The sequence below is a fragment of the Hevea brasiliensis genome, chromosome 14 (assembly GCF_030052815.1).
Source record: "Hevea brasiliensis isolate MT/VB/25A 57/8 chromosome 14, ASM3005281v1, whole genome shotgun sequence".
Taxonomy (NCBI): Eukaryota; Viridiplantae; Streptophyta; class Magnoliopsida; order Malpighiales; family Euphorbiaceae; genus Hevea; species Hevea brasiliensis.
The window spans coordinates 75,860,604-75,875,096 of record NC_079506.1 but is presented as its reverse complement, the minus strand read 5'-3'; the positions used below and the strand labels follow the sequence as shown (position 1 = coordinate 75,875,096).

The 14,493-nt window shown below is 34.2% G+C and overlaps 1 protein-coding gene across 3 annotated transcripts; it reads left to right on the top strand.

The window, feature by feature from the left end:
* The first annotated feature begins 7,279 nt into the window (after positions 1 to 7,279).
* On the top strand, positions 7,280 to 11,091 carry LOC110633868 (uncharacterized). Of its 3 annotated transcripts, XM_021782672.2 has the most exons (7): positions 7,282 to 7,859; positions 8,027 to 8,515; positions 8,624 to 8,803; positions 9,079 to 9,174; positions 9,408 to 9,455; positions 9,583 to 10,013; positions 10,300 to 11,091. In XM_021782672.2, exons 1-7 carry the CDS (start codon positions 7,481 to 7,483, stop codon positions 10,906 to 10,908), a joined length of 2,232 nt encoding a protein of 743 aa, XP_021638364.2. In that variant the 5' UTR covers positions 7,282 to 7,480; the 3' UTR covers positions 10,909 to 11,091. The 3 variants fall into 3 exon arrangements, with proteins under 3 accessions (XP_057989244.1, XP_057989243.1, XP_021638364.2); XM_058133261.1 differs by having other exon boundaries at positions 7,280 to 7,859; positions 8,030 to 8,803; XM_058133260.1 differs by having other exon boundaries at positions 7,280 to 7,859; positions 8,027 to 8,803.
* The last annotated feature ends 3,402 nt before the right edge of the window (positions 11,092 to 14,493 follow it).

Below are 14,493 nucleotides of genomic sequence, written 5' to 3'. Positions count from 1 at the left end.
ACTTTAATCTGCCGCTCTATAGTTTGCCGATCTCTTTATGGAATCTCTGGAATATTCGTGAGACGTGTCAGAAAAGACTGGCAGATCTCGTTAACCAATGCACCGCTTGGGACATCGTGAGCATTAAATGCTCGGACGGGTATAAATAGGGGAAGGGCTAGCCAGTTGCTTCCTTATGTCATTTTCAGCCTCTCGCGAACAACTTCAAAATTCTCTCATTTTCTCAAGTTCTTCCGACACCGATCAGACTCCGGTAAGGGTTTTGATCTTTCTTTTAGTTTAAATTCTCTATTTCCTTTGAAAATGAGCGGCGCCGAGGGTCAGAGAGCGACAAGCCCCCCTTCCGTTCAGATCTCGTGGTCATCTGATGAAGTGGAGGTGGTCGGACCAAGCGTTCGACCTGAACCTCCTAGGGTCTCTATTCCATCTCGGGGGCAAGCAGCATCATCAAGGCATGTACCTTCTTCAGGGAGAGAGAATCTTCCCATGGACGAGCTGCCATCAATCTTGCAAGAAATCGACCTGCAGTCGTTCAGCCAGGAGTACAACATTGAGCCTGATTCATACGAACTTATCCAGTGTCACGGTGATCTCTGAGTCGATTACTTCTTCGAGGAGAACGACATGATTATAGTATATGAAAAGCAACTAAAAGCTGGGCTACGGTTCCCTCTTGACGACTTCTTCAAGGAAGTCTTAAAATTTCACCAAGTGTGCATAGCCCAAGTCCACCCGAACTCGTGGCGGATCCTAGTAGCCTTCAGAGGCCTCTGCCGAGCTAACGGATTCCGTCCTATAGCTAAGGTATTCGGCGAACTGCATAGATTAACTCGTCGAAAGGACGACGAGTATTGGTTCTTCCAGGTGAAGCCGCATTGTGGGCTTTTCACCGATCTACCCTCCTCCTTGAAGAATTGGAAGAATCGCTTCTTCATTCTAAGGAGCAAAGTTTCCCTCGTAGTTGGCTACACCAAGGCCCGTTAATTCCGAAGTGCCTCACCTTGAATAGGGAAGAAGGCCTGATGGTGATGGAGCTGAAAGATCAGGCAGGCAGAGAGAAGTTCTCTTGTTTGGATGCAGTGACTGCCGAACTGCATTACTGGACAATGGAGTTAATCACTGGCAAAGATCGGGGGCTTCAGCTCTCTGACCTCGGCATCAGTATTTTCTATATCTCAGATCTTTGGACCTTAGCGATCTCACTGACCTCTTCTTTGTGCAGGTATGGCAAGCGGCGAGGCTTCCAAGGAGAGCCGAAAGCGGAAGAGAGAGATCTCCCGGAAAGTGCGGGAGATGAAGCGTTCCGAGCTGCTTCAAACGCCCAGTCATGATCCCAGGGAGATGCAAGGAGGCTCGTCTCAACCCTCGGGACCGCCGGTCATAGAAGTGGTCCGATCTCCTCCTCGCCAAGAAGAGCCGCCTCCACCTCCTCCAGTCGCTTCTAGTGCGGAAGGGGGTCCTTCCCAACCTCCTGTAAGGTCCCTTTCCAGCGGTGCCCAAATCTTGATCCACTCCCTGGAGAAGAACCGCACGGTTTGAGAAAACCTAGGTTTCGCTAAGGTCTTAGGGTCCTCCATTTGCCTTCAGGAAGATCGAGATAGGCTGTCTCCGGATGATCTTGATGACATCCTGACCAGATCTACGAGCCTGAACGTGGAGTGCTTGGTGAACCAGCATATAGTCCGGGAGAAGGCTCACCACCTGGGTAAGGAGGTCGAGAAGTGGCTTCCCTCCGATCCTAACTCTCATCCGCCCAGAACTACATATCTGAAATTGAGGGGCAGATGAAGTTCTACGAGGATAAGCTGGCGAGCAAGCTCGTGTTCTGGCCGAGTGAACCCATGTTCTTGAAGAAGTTCAGGCGCTCCGGGCCGGTGAAGTTGCTCACCTCACTGAGGAGCTCAAAGCGAAAGAGGAAGAGGCGGTAACAAGGGAGGCCGGCGCTTATGTAAATGCTCACAAGGATCTCTTGGCCGAGCTCAAGAAGCGTTATCCCGAGGAGGACTTCTCCTGGATGGTCGACCTGGCTCCCCAAGACGAAGAGGAAAGCGAGGAGGAGGCTGAGGGTGAGAGAGGAAGTGAGCAAAATGTAGATCAGGCTGGGGGTAATCCTCCAGCCGAATAATTTGTACAAAATTTAATATGAAATGAAATTCCCTTTTTGTTCAGTGAATGGATGTGATCGGAAAATCTCTAAATTACTTAAGCACTTGATTGTCTGAGCATATTAAAACAACTAAAAGTGATTATTAATCTAAGTATAAGAGGTCGGAAAACACAATAAGCATAAGATAGGCAGGGAACCAACGCTGAACGGGACTTGATTAAAATTGGAAATTTGACTTGAACACTTAAGATTGGGATCATCATTAGACCGGATCGAAACCTTGACTTTATTATTCCCAAACTTTTAAATGAGAGATCGGCAATAAGACTGGTGGCACGAAGGCCTAATGTTGGTTGAATCTCGTTTGACAAGAAAGATCGGAAATGTAATTAACTAGTCAAGAGATTTGACAATTGGTTTGAGAGGTCGGTGAGGCTTTAAATGACATGGGGAACTTAGCATTGATTCGATTCCTTTTGAGGAGAGATCGAAAATGTGGTTGTCCGGCAAAGAGAGATCGGAAATGTAATTGGCTGGCAAAGGGAGACTTAGTGCTGGGGATCGGTTTTGAAATTTATTGATTCTGGGGATCGGCTAAAATATGGTGTCGACATATATATATGTATATACAACCTTTAACCCATATATTGGGTGGTTGCCCTTTGAGGTAACTCTAGATATGTGTATGACTAGCATTTTTATTTATTGTTCTTAGTCTATCAATGTCTTAGTCTACCAATGTCATTATAGTACCCAAGATGCTAGCATTGCTCTCAGAATGTTCTATATTATGCCTAAGATGCAAGCATTATCCACAGAAAGCGTATTGTGAGGATATTACAGATTTCATGATATTTTAACTTTTTATTTCTATAATACTTTTACAGAATAAATTTTACCTTGGCACAATTATGTGAATTTAAAATAAATAATATTTATTCAGTTGACTTTCTAGCTAGCATAGTAGGTTGGTATTAATGAGTACCAAAACTTGTCTATTCCCTTTGTTATTTATTTATTCGCTCACTGAGTAGCTATACTTACTCCTTAATTTTTAATATTTCAAATCCATTTTGATGATTCTAGTACTACTAGCCTCTATTTCTATATTATATTTTCTTCCACTTCACCAGTACTAGAGTTTAGTATAGATAAAATTAGTATGTTTTTCTCTTGTATATTTTGTTTCTTTTTTAAGTTGTTGTACGTATGTATAGGCAATTAGAAACTTTGGACTATAAGTATTTTCTTTTTGAGCCTTATAGAGAGGATAATCGTATATATGTTTCTAAATATGTTTGATTGACATGGAGCCATATTCTATGTATCAAATGTATTTCAACAAGTTTCATATGTTCCTTTAGGTATAATTTTGGAAGAAGTAGAAGGTATATCCAAAACTTTTAATTTTGGATAATTTAATCATAATTTACAAAATTAAAGAATTTTACCCAAAATTCAAAAGCCAATATAACTTTCAAAATTGAGAATTTTTATCCAAAATTCAAAAACCAATTTAGAGATTTTGACTTTATACACCTAGATTGCCATGTGGCATGCCATGTCACATTTTTTTATTTTTTTTATTTGATTCATCTCTCTCTCTTTCTCTCTCTCTCTCTCTCTCTCTCTCTCTCTCTCTCTCTCTCTCTCTCTCTCTCTCTCTCTCTCTCTCTGTGTGTGTGTGTGTGTGTGTGTGTGTGTGTGTGAGAACTTGTTTAGTGTAAATAGAGATTCTACGCTAAGTAAGTTCACACACACACACACACACACACACATAGAGAGAGAGAGAGAGAGAGAGAGAGAGAGAGAGAGAGGAATCAAATAAAAAGAATTAGAAAATTTGACATGACATACTACATGGCAATTTATGTGTAAAAAGTTAAAATCCTCATATTAATTTTTAAATTTTAAATAAAAATTTTTTAATTTTGAAAATTATAATTAAATTGTCCAAAATTAAAAATTTTGGATATAATTAGTAACAAAGGTAAAAGTTTGGATTCCAAAAGGCCTAATAATAGTAATAATAATATTAGAATTTCCAATGTCCCTCTTTCTTGAGCACATAACTCTCACCATTGTCATTCATAAACACATTTTTAGTTGTAGCGGTTAACCATTCTCAAAATTTTATTCAATATATGAATTTATGAATTTAAATTTGATATAAAATTCATGTATAGAATAGAATACAAATTTCTTTTTCTCTTTCTTCTTAAGCTCTTTAGCCAGCTCACAATTATTTCTTTATAAACATATAAATTATAATGACAATAGACAATTGAAAAAACGTAAACAGACAAATAAATATCATTTTTTAATTTTATCTTTCTAACGTGGAATTGAAACATATTCTATCCATATATCCATGATAGCTGTTTTCACGATTTGCTTACTTGGAAGCTAAAATATCAATTTTGAAGAATATGATTGATTATTTTAATAAAATATAAATTAATAAATGTTTTTATTAATAAATTAATAAAATAATTAATTATGATTTGAAAATAATTAATTTAATAGAATTTAAATTAATAATATATATATATATATATATATATATATATATATATATTAATAAATATTTTCTTAGTAAATGTAATCTAAAAATATGCTATAATAAGTCAAAGTGATTTTTTTAAGACAAAATTAAAATTGAAGTGATGAAAATAAAATAACACTTAAATTAAATTGAGGGACAATTGATGTAATTAACTCTAATTTAGATAAGTTAGAGAGTTACTCAAATTCTACGAAAATTAAAAAGGCAAAAAAATCTAGTTCCAACGTGATACATGATTATCGATTATTTATTTATTTATCTTTAGCAGAAAGCAAGCATCCCCTGTAATTAAAAGCATAACATGCCAATTTACTTTTCCTTTCCTTATAGTGGGATCAGTGTGCCTGGAGTGGACATGAGTTGTCATTCATTGTCGGGATTGAGGGTAAGTTCACAAGTATTAGGGCCAGTGATATTTTTTGGTGGTGCAACAGAAAGATCCATCAGCAAATCCAAGAAGTTTTTGGTAATCGACCACAGGAGTGAATTGAGTTTTCCAAGCAAGGTAATTTTTGTTATTTAGTTTAATGGAGAAGTTGTGACGGATTGAGGTTGGAAATATTTGAGATAAAGGGTGGATTGAGTAGCAGAAGAAGTACTGTTCGATGAACTCACGATTATAGCTTTAACACCATGTAAAGGTTAAAGATGATGAAGAAATTGTTAATTTTCTATTGATGTATTTGAGTACAATGATTTGCTCATATATGGACGGTACATGCTGTATAATAGGAAGATGGTTGACTAAGTACACGTTACAAAGAAATTGAATTTATAAATCAATAAAGAGATGAAGATATTATATCCTAATATTTAATTCTATAATTTAAATAATATAATTATTCTTTCTCTTTTGACTAATATGAGCAATAGAAAATTTGTTTTAAAATAACAGGAGAGACTAAATAGGTTAGAAACTAAAAAAATAACAGAAATAAATAGTGTATTTTTCAATATAAAAGTATGAAGTAGTTAGTTTTATTAAAATAGAAAGTTTAATTGATAATTTTTCTTTTTTTAACAACTCCTAGATCTTTGTTAATCTGAAATGCATTCTAGGTACATCTCCTTAGATCTATCATTATTGATAGTGTTTCACTGAATAAATTCTCACAAATATCCTTATTAGTAAATTCTGAGTGTGTGTTAACTTTTTTAGTGGCTTTTTCTTGTGTTTCTCACTTTTAATATAGTTATTCCTCGTTGTTGAGAAGTTTTTATATGCGTTTGTTGGCTAATTATTTTGTTTTTGAAAGAGTACACTATAATGTGCAGACCATTTCTCTAGTAAGAGATTTAAATTTAAAAATTATTTGATGAAGTTCGTAAAAGGACTATAAGGTTGAAGAGTAGAGCACGTAGACCGCCTACTAGCCAACGTATATACTCTATCAATACTATCAATTTTTCTAATCCTTTATATTATTTTTTATAAATAGCTAATCTATATATATATATATATATATGTGTGTGTGTGTTAAATTATACTTCACTCTTTTATTTTCAATTAATAAAATAATTTTTCTTTTCATTAAGAAAAAAAGAAAGGGGAAGTTGTGCATTACCTATTTGTTACTCGGAATTGAGACATTCAGTCCAGAATTAATCCAGGGCAGATGCATATAAAGTATTTAGGGAGCCAAAATTTAAATAGTTATATAATTACTATAACTAATGAAAAATTATCAATTATATTTTTATTGAATAATAATTATTATTTATTATTTTTAATAAATTATATATTTTATTGATTTTAAATAATCAAGAAAAAACTTACTAAAAAAAGTCAATAAATCATAATTAATATTTGTTACCATAATTTTTAATCGTCAGTTAGAATTTGAGAGTTAAAGTATCATAAAAAAAATTTAAATTTAAGTTTTAAGAGTTTAAATACATATAGACATATTTTTAAATTAATTAGTATTTTAAAATAATTTATATTTATTATAATAAAAAGTAATTAAAAATTTTGACTCTTTAGGAACAAAATAAATAAAGATAAATTTTTTATACCGCAAAAGATTCGATTTTTTTTGGCTTCAATGTTTCATCTATTTTCATAAAATTTTAAATATTAAATTCATTAAAATTATTATTTCTAAGTTTGGAAGAATATTTTTAGAGACAAAATAAAATTAGCTACTAAAATTAAAATTTTAATGAGTAGAGGGTATTGTTAAAAAAAAGAGGGCGCAGGACAGGGCGGTGCGGGGTACCGTTTTGTGAAAAAGAAAAAGTGAAACATATATATCCGCATAGTGCTTTGATTGGAATTTTATTTTACTATGATAATTTTTTTAATATTATAAAAATTTAGAGTTATTTTTTAATTATTTTTAAAAGTTCTTTAAAATCAATCACAATCAATTTTTTGTTTATTAAAATGTCTCTTTTAGATACTTAAAAATGAAGCTTTGCTTTTTTTGGAGTTATCAATAAAAACCTAGATTTGAGGAGATTAAAAAAATAAAAATGGAAAGAATAAAGAAAGGAATTTGTTCATTATCTTGGTACAGTTCCAACATGATACATGATTTTTTCAATTATTTATTTTTATCTTACAATTGCCAGAATGCAAGAATCCCAAAAGTGAAAGCATATAACGTGGCAATATACTTTTCCTTTATTGTGAGATCAATATGCTTGGGGTGTGCATGAGTTTTTAGTTATCGTTTCCTTTGGACAAATTTTGTATAAATGATTGATCATTCTATTGGAGTAGTATACATAGTAAGATCACTTATCATATCATTTTAACTGTCAAGCCTCCTGCCATCATTTCAAATAATTGACAGACATTGAGGATGGCAAAAAATATTGTTTCTCAATTACTAGCGGACGGCTTTAACTATCCAAATTGGAGTGTTTGCATGAAGAATTATTTAATGGCGAATGATCTCTGGGACATTGTTGAAGCAACTACTGAAGCTCCTAATCCAGAAGAGGCTGAAGCTGAATTTAAGGCTTGGAGAAAGAAGAATGCTGCTGCTTTACATGCTATTCAAATATCATGCATGCCTCACATACTTTTCCAGATTAAGGAAATCAGTTCAGCAAGGATTTGTTGGGATACTTTGGCCAAAATGCATGAGGTAAAGTCACCAGGAGATCAAATACTGCCACAAGAAGCTGAATTGCCACCAGTGGAAGTGCTATTACAGCTACCAGCAGCAGGCAATCCAGGTTATAAATTCATTATGTATCAATAAGTCATTCTAAGTAATCTAGTTGTTTTCTATTGAATGCTTTATGAACAAATCTCTTAACTCAAAAGCTTCAGCTTAGAGATGAAGATTGAAAATCAGGTTAGGCTTGAATCCTTTTGCTAACGAACTAGTTAACGTTGGCAGCAGGGACAGAGAGAGATGCTTATGTTGAATTTCTTCCTCTACACAACGCTATAGAGATAGGTGATTTAAATGATGTGAGAGAATTCCTTCGCCGTCGTCCAGATGCAGTATGCAAAAAGCTTATAGATAATGGTTTTACGGCACTTCATCTTGCAACTTCAACCGGAAAATTGAAGATGGTGGAGGAGTTGGTCAAGTTGTTGACAGAAGAAGAGTTAAAAGTAACTGACAACCTTGGTGGTACAGCTCTTTTACTGGCTGCTGCTACTGGAGCCACAAGAATTGCAGAATGCTTGATAGAAAAGAACAGGGAGTTGGTTATCATTCCCGGAAATGAACACAACCTCCCAGTTATAATGGCATGTACCTACCGCCATAAGGATATGGCCAGATATCTATACTCCATCACTCCATTTGAATTGCTTCGTCCAGAAAATGGAGTATATGGATCTTTGCTTCTTTATGCGTCTATTTTTAGTAAAATGTTTGGTAATAGCCTGACGTCACTAGTCATTTCCAAGCTTGAAAAACAAGGATTTTATCTATTTATTTTGACTGATTTTGTTTGTTTCTTTTTGATAATGCTACAAATACAAGACATTTCACTAGATCTTCTCCAGAAATGCCCACCCTTAGCTACTACATTAACCAGCATACCTCAGATTTTAGCTACTGAATTTGGTCAGGGAATCACACCTCTGATTCAATTATCTGGTCAGAGTGATTTATTCCCCAGTAGTGTCCGATTTGTCTTCTGGAAACGATGGATCTATTCTTGTTAGTACCTCTTCCTCTCTCCCTTTTTCTAATTTCTTTTGTTTTATCTTAAAAAATGGTGTTCCTAGTAGAATAATTTCACATGGAAAAGAAAGAAATGAAGTTAATAACTCTTTATATTGTTAAAATCTTCAATAACATTAAAGATTTCATTAATGTATCAATTAGCTTTAATTCAATAGTACTGGAGTTGTATCAAAGACTGATTAAAATTAACGTTAGATTGGAGAGAAACTGTTGTATTATTTAATACCAGTTCATTATATTCATCATAGGCATTCAGGTGCAACTACCTGCTGCCCAGCATACTGATGTTCGAATATCGATTCCACAAGATGGCCACGCGCATCCTGAGAGCATTTTAGTGCGAGGTATGCTTCTCAGTTCTCGCACACACTATGCAAATTAAAGAGATACTCAACATATATCATATATGATCCCAAGCCATCTTCAACTAAATACTTTGTTTGTTGGACCCTTTTCTTTTTGTATGTTTATAAAAATGAAAATAATGGGGAGATAATCCAGGTACCTTCATTTGGATCATTTTTATAATTTACAATTCTGGATTGTTTAACTAAGCTAAATTGACTTAATTTTGCAGGGCTAGGTCTATTGCGAAGATTTGGTTCAAATTTACTTCAATTGTTTGGTACACTAAATCCAACCCTCATTCTTTTTTTTTTTTTTTTTTTTTAAATTATTTTTCTTATTTTATGTTCCTTGAATTTTTAAAGGTTTTTAAAGCTTCTCACCTGTAGTAGTACTTATTAATGTAGGAATAAAGCAGATTTATGATACAAAGTTGACCCACGCCTATGCTCTTGAACTTTTACATTGGATGTGCAAACATATATCCACTATAGATAACACAAAACTTCAGCAAAGTGGAGTATATGAAGCATTCTTTGAAGCTATCAAATTTGGGACCATTGAAGTTGTTATTGAGATGCTCAAAGCCAATCCCAGTCTTTTAACTGTTTCAAACTTCAACTGCAGAGGCATCCTTCAGTATGCTGTTGAACATCGGCAAGAAAAAATTTTTAGCCTCATATACGCGCTTGAGACAAAAAAGCACTTGCTGATCTCTTTAACTGATTATAATCGAAATAACATTTTACACATTGCAGCGAAGTTAGCACCTCCTGATCGACTTGCGAGCATTTCAGGTGCAGCTTTGCAGATGCAAAGAGAGCTACAGTGGTACAAGGTGATCTCTACTTGCATTAAATATTATAGGGGAAAAAATGCTCTTATCATCTGCTGCTCATCATCATCTTCTTCTTCTTTTAATTTTCTATTTCATATCTGAATTGCACAAATGTCAAAAGGAATTTTCTTTTTTTTGGTACTAAAACAAATTCTTTCAGGAATTTTAGTGACACAAATTCATGCCTAATTGAGCTAGTAGGGATTTATTTTCTTAATGGATGGCAAACAACTTAGTATTTTGAAAACATTTCACTCATATTCATGCGTCAATGATTTTCATGCAGGAAGTGGAAAGTATTGTGGATCCTTCATTTCAAGAAAATGTCAACATGCTCCTTGAAAAACCTAAGGATATATTTTCTAATCAACACAAGCAGTTAGTGAGTGATGGAGAGAAATGGATGAAGGAGACAGCAACATCTTGCACAGTTGTAGGCGCTCTTATCATTACTATCATGTTTACAGCAGCATTCACTGTTCCTGGTGGTAACTTTCAAGATACGGGCTTTCCAATATTCTTACATAGAAAATCATTTATGACTTTTATAATATCCGATGCAATTTCACTCTTTGCTTCCTCAACATCAGTATTGATGTTCTTAGGAATCCTTACGTCTCGGTATGCAGAGGATGACTTCCTCAAGTCCTTGCCCACTAAGTTAATTATTGGTCTTTCCACCCTTTTCATTTCTATTGCAGCCATGATGGTAGCATTTTGTGCTACTCTTATAATAATGTTTCAGGGAGAGCTAAAACTTGTAATTCCAATTACTTTATTAGCTGGTATTCCTGTCACCCTTTTCATACTGCTGCAATTTCCTCTTCTTGTTGAGATATTAGTATCCACGTACGGACCAGGCATCTTTGATAAAAACATGAAGTATTGGTACTGAGCATAGTAAACAAGGAAGTGATTCCCTCTTCAACTTTTTGTGGGTTAGGAAAGCAGTAATGGCTTCACTGTTGAAATCTCTCTCTCTCTCTCTCTCTCTCTCTCTCTCTACTTCATCTTAGTACCACTGCCATGTTGTACTTTGTGACCATAATAATTGTTCAAATAAAAATAGATTTTGTCATATTGCTTTGGAAAGTGAATAGCCCTTAAGGTGTGATTTGAGCTAATATATTTGTGTTGATTTGATCATTAGTAGACTGTGTAAAAGCGGGGTCCCCCATTTAAAGGATTATTGTAATTCACTATACAGGCAAATATATTGTGTGTGAATATTCCCCACAGCGAGTATTTATCAACCCAAAATATGACATTTTGGCAAATGCATAGCATGAAATTTGAATGATTATCAATTTCTCGTAGCTCCTATGTGATAACTATTCATTTGCTGACTTAGGAACAAGCATAATGTATCTCCTGTATTGTTTTGGTTGCCATCCACAGAAGCATGGTAGACTTCCATATTACCGAAAGGGGGAAATACAATAAATTGTATTGTATTGTTGCACACGCATCAAGCATTCTACTTGTGCAATCATCCATTTGAAGATTTTTTGGCGACAAAAATTGTCCCGATTAGTCTCAAATTGAAGCTATCGATGAGTAAAGCATGTTGTTTGCCTCAAACTTTGGATAGGCTTAGCCATTGGTCGGAATATCATTGCAAAGGTCTAAAGGTCCAGAAGTTTTAGAGCTCGATTAAAAAACTTCTTCTTGCAAGGTCGGTCTTGAGTCGAAGCTTAAGAGGAGAGGAGTCTTTTAAGCCAAAGGAACTCCAGCAACCATCGCCAAAGGAAAGAGATCAAGCTAAAAGAAGGTGATGGGGTGGATGGCTTTCCTACTGTAACACCCATTATAACAACTCAACATGGGGAGCTGCTAATGATGCTAAGGATCGGATTAGCTTATGGCCACTGAAACCCGTAACAAGCATGAAATTATAATAATAAACTCTAGTGGGCTCACTTTACAGAATTAAATACTTCTATGATTGGCAATTATCCACTGAAACCCGTAACAAGCATGAAATTATAATAATAAACTCTAGTCGCTCACTTTACAGAATTAAATACTTCTATGATTGGCAATTATTCAATTATACTTGTGCACATTGTAATGATGACCATATAAAACATTTTTCACACATAAACCTCTGTTATTTACTGCACAAGTCAACATTAACATAAACAATGGTGATTATCTATACACAAGTTCAATCATAGAATTACTATCATAGCATGATATCATTTATCTCATAAAGAACCAAACTCAACAATTAGATCAATAGGCATAGCATAGTATACTATCTCCAAATTATTACATGTCCATAACTGACATAATATCAAAATTTATTACATGATGCATTACTATCCATTTCAAAATTCCTTTCCAAGTGCTAAAGACTCTACTCTGCTCTATTAAAGGTCACTTGAAAGCGGTTAAGAAAGAATATAAGTGTCATGACCCAATTCTATTGGCCGAACTGACATTACAATTTGGGCTAACATGAGGCCCATAAAGTTAGAAGTAAGCCTTATTGCTCCTAAACTCATATCTAAGGCCCAAACACATAATAAAATAATATAAAATAATTTGTAGACTCCAACTTAACCTAGCAACGTTGCATACCAATTAGGAGAGCCTAACTTAATTTTAACATTCACTATACACAAACCGTCACAGTGGACTACTAAATATATAAAATAGAATAAAATAAAATAAAAAACAACTAAGCAAAAAATACCTTGTGGAGAAAAATACAAGTTAGACATTGAATTGTTGTAACGTGCAGAAAAATACTTGAATAGTATTGAGTGTTTAACTCTGTGAGTACAAATATTAAATATAAATATCATTTCTGTAACAACCAAGATCTAATGCAGTCCTTGGATGAAATGCAACACCGATCAACAAATCACAACATAAACAGGTCACAATAAATATCACATGAGAAGATAATTTAAATCTACTCACTGACCCATGTGAATATATATACAAACATATACATATATTGGAGCTAATCCCCCAACACACCCACTTAAGTTTAAACTGTGGCTAGAGGAGTAAAGCTAGAACTTGGGTCTCTTAAATCCAAATTCGTTCATTACAGCAAAGCTACCACCAAAATTTGATCCATATATCTAGGCCAAGTAGCAAAGTTACAACCACAAGACATATACAACTTTGCCAAAGAACATGCTGCTACCTTAAAATGGCATATCCATTTATATATATATATATATATATAAGCTCCAAATTATGCTTAAGGTAGCACAACACAAGAAATAGCATAGCAAATAGGGGATGTTTCTAATATAATAAATAAATATACATATATAATCGATGCATGGCCATGCCAAAAAAATATATAATAATATTGAAATTATAAAAAATTTAATATCCAATTTATATAGATGATGATATGATTATTAGTGGTCTGGCTAGGAAGAAGAAGTTGGCCGACTCTGATCACATATATGTACACACAAACATCTATCAAGCGATTGACTAAAAATAAATAAATACAACAAAAGCAAAAGTATCATTCTTAGGGTTTTGCAGAAATTTAAACAAAGTCTTTATTGTCCCTAAAGTAACCCAAGAGGGGGATGAATTAGGTTCTAATTTAAAAATTTAGAGAAGTTAATAAAAATGAAATTCTAAAGAGAAGGAAGAGAACGAAAAAATTGCACTAAAAAACTATGGAAGTTCAGCTATCCCAAACCTACGTTCTCTTTTCAAGGCCCTCCTTGAGTTCACTCCACTATACCCAAGCTCTCTTACAATCCTCTTTCACTCAAAGAGTAATTAATGCTTTACAACTCTTGAAATGATTAGTACACTCAAAAACCTAACTTTCAATCTCAAAACACTAAAAAACTTACAATTGAAACAAACTCTCAAAGAATTAAATGCTTAGCTCAAGTTCTAAAGAGAGAAAGTATGAGAAAATGGCTAGATCACAATAAAAGCTTAATAAAAGGTTGTGTAACTCTATCTAAGTCATAAACACTCCCTGTTTATAGTTTAAGCAAGAAAAAGATTGTTGACGTACATTAAATGCAAAAATAGTCGTTCAATCACTTAAAAACCCGTTATAATGTCTTTTAGAAGCCTAGGTTCAGCTACACAAGTCCTTACTTCGATTGCCAAAGTCTCCTCTATAAAATATCATTTGTTAAAAATGGATTTTAATTGCTTAAGTCCCCTACTTCGGCTGCCAAAGTCCCTTATGTCCTTATTTCCCCAAAACTTGAAAAATGCATAACTTTCAATCTAGAAATTCGTTCAATCACTTATAATGTCTTTTGGAAACCTAGGTTCAGCTACCCAAATCCATTACTTCGATTGCCAAAATATCATTTATTAAAAATGGATTTCAGTTGCCTAAGTCCCCTACTTCAACTGTCGAAGTCCCTTCTCTCCTAATTTCCTAAAAACTTGAAAAATGCATAACTTTTGATCTAGAAATCGGATTTTTTGATCTGTTTAAAGTGTTGGAAAGCTAATTAAATTTATTTTTCAA

What these genes read in the sequence shown, in the direction of transcription:
- LOC110633868 (XM_058133260.1), top strand. Translation starts at nt 7,481, where the DNA reads ATGGCAAAAAATATTGTTTCTCAATTACTAGCGGACGGCTTTAACTAT. An exon ending in ACCAGCAGCAGGCAATCCAG is followed by an intron (nt 7,860 to 8,026) that starts GTTATAAATTCA and finishes TAACGTTGGCAG; the next exon opens with CAGGGACAGAGAGAGATGCT. An exon ending in TGAGAGCATTTTAGTGCGAG is followed by an intron (nt 9,175 to 9,407) that starts GTATGCTTCTCA and finishes TTAATTTTGCAG; the next exon opens with GGCTAGGTCTATTGCGAAGA.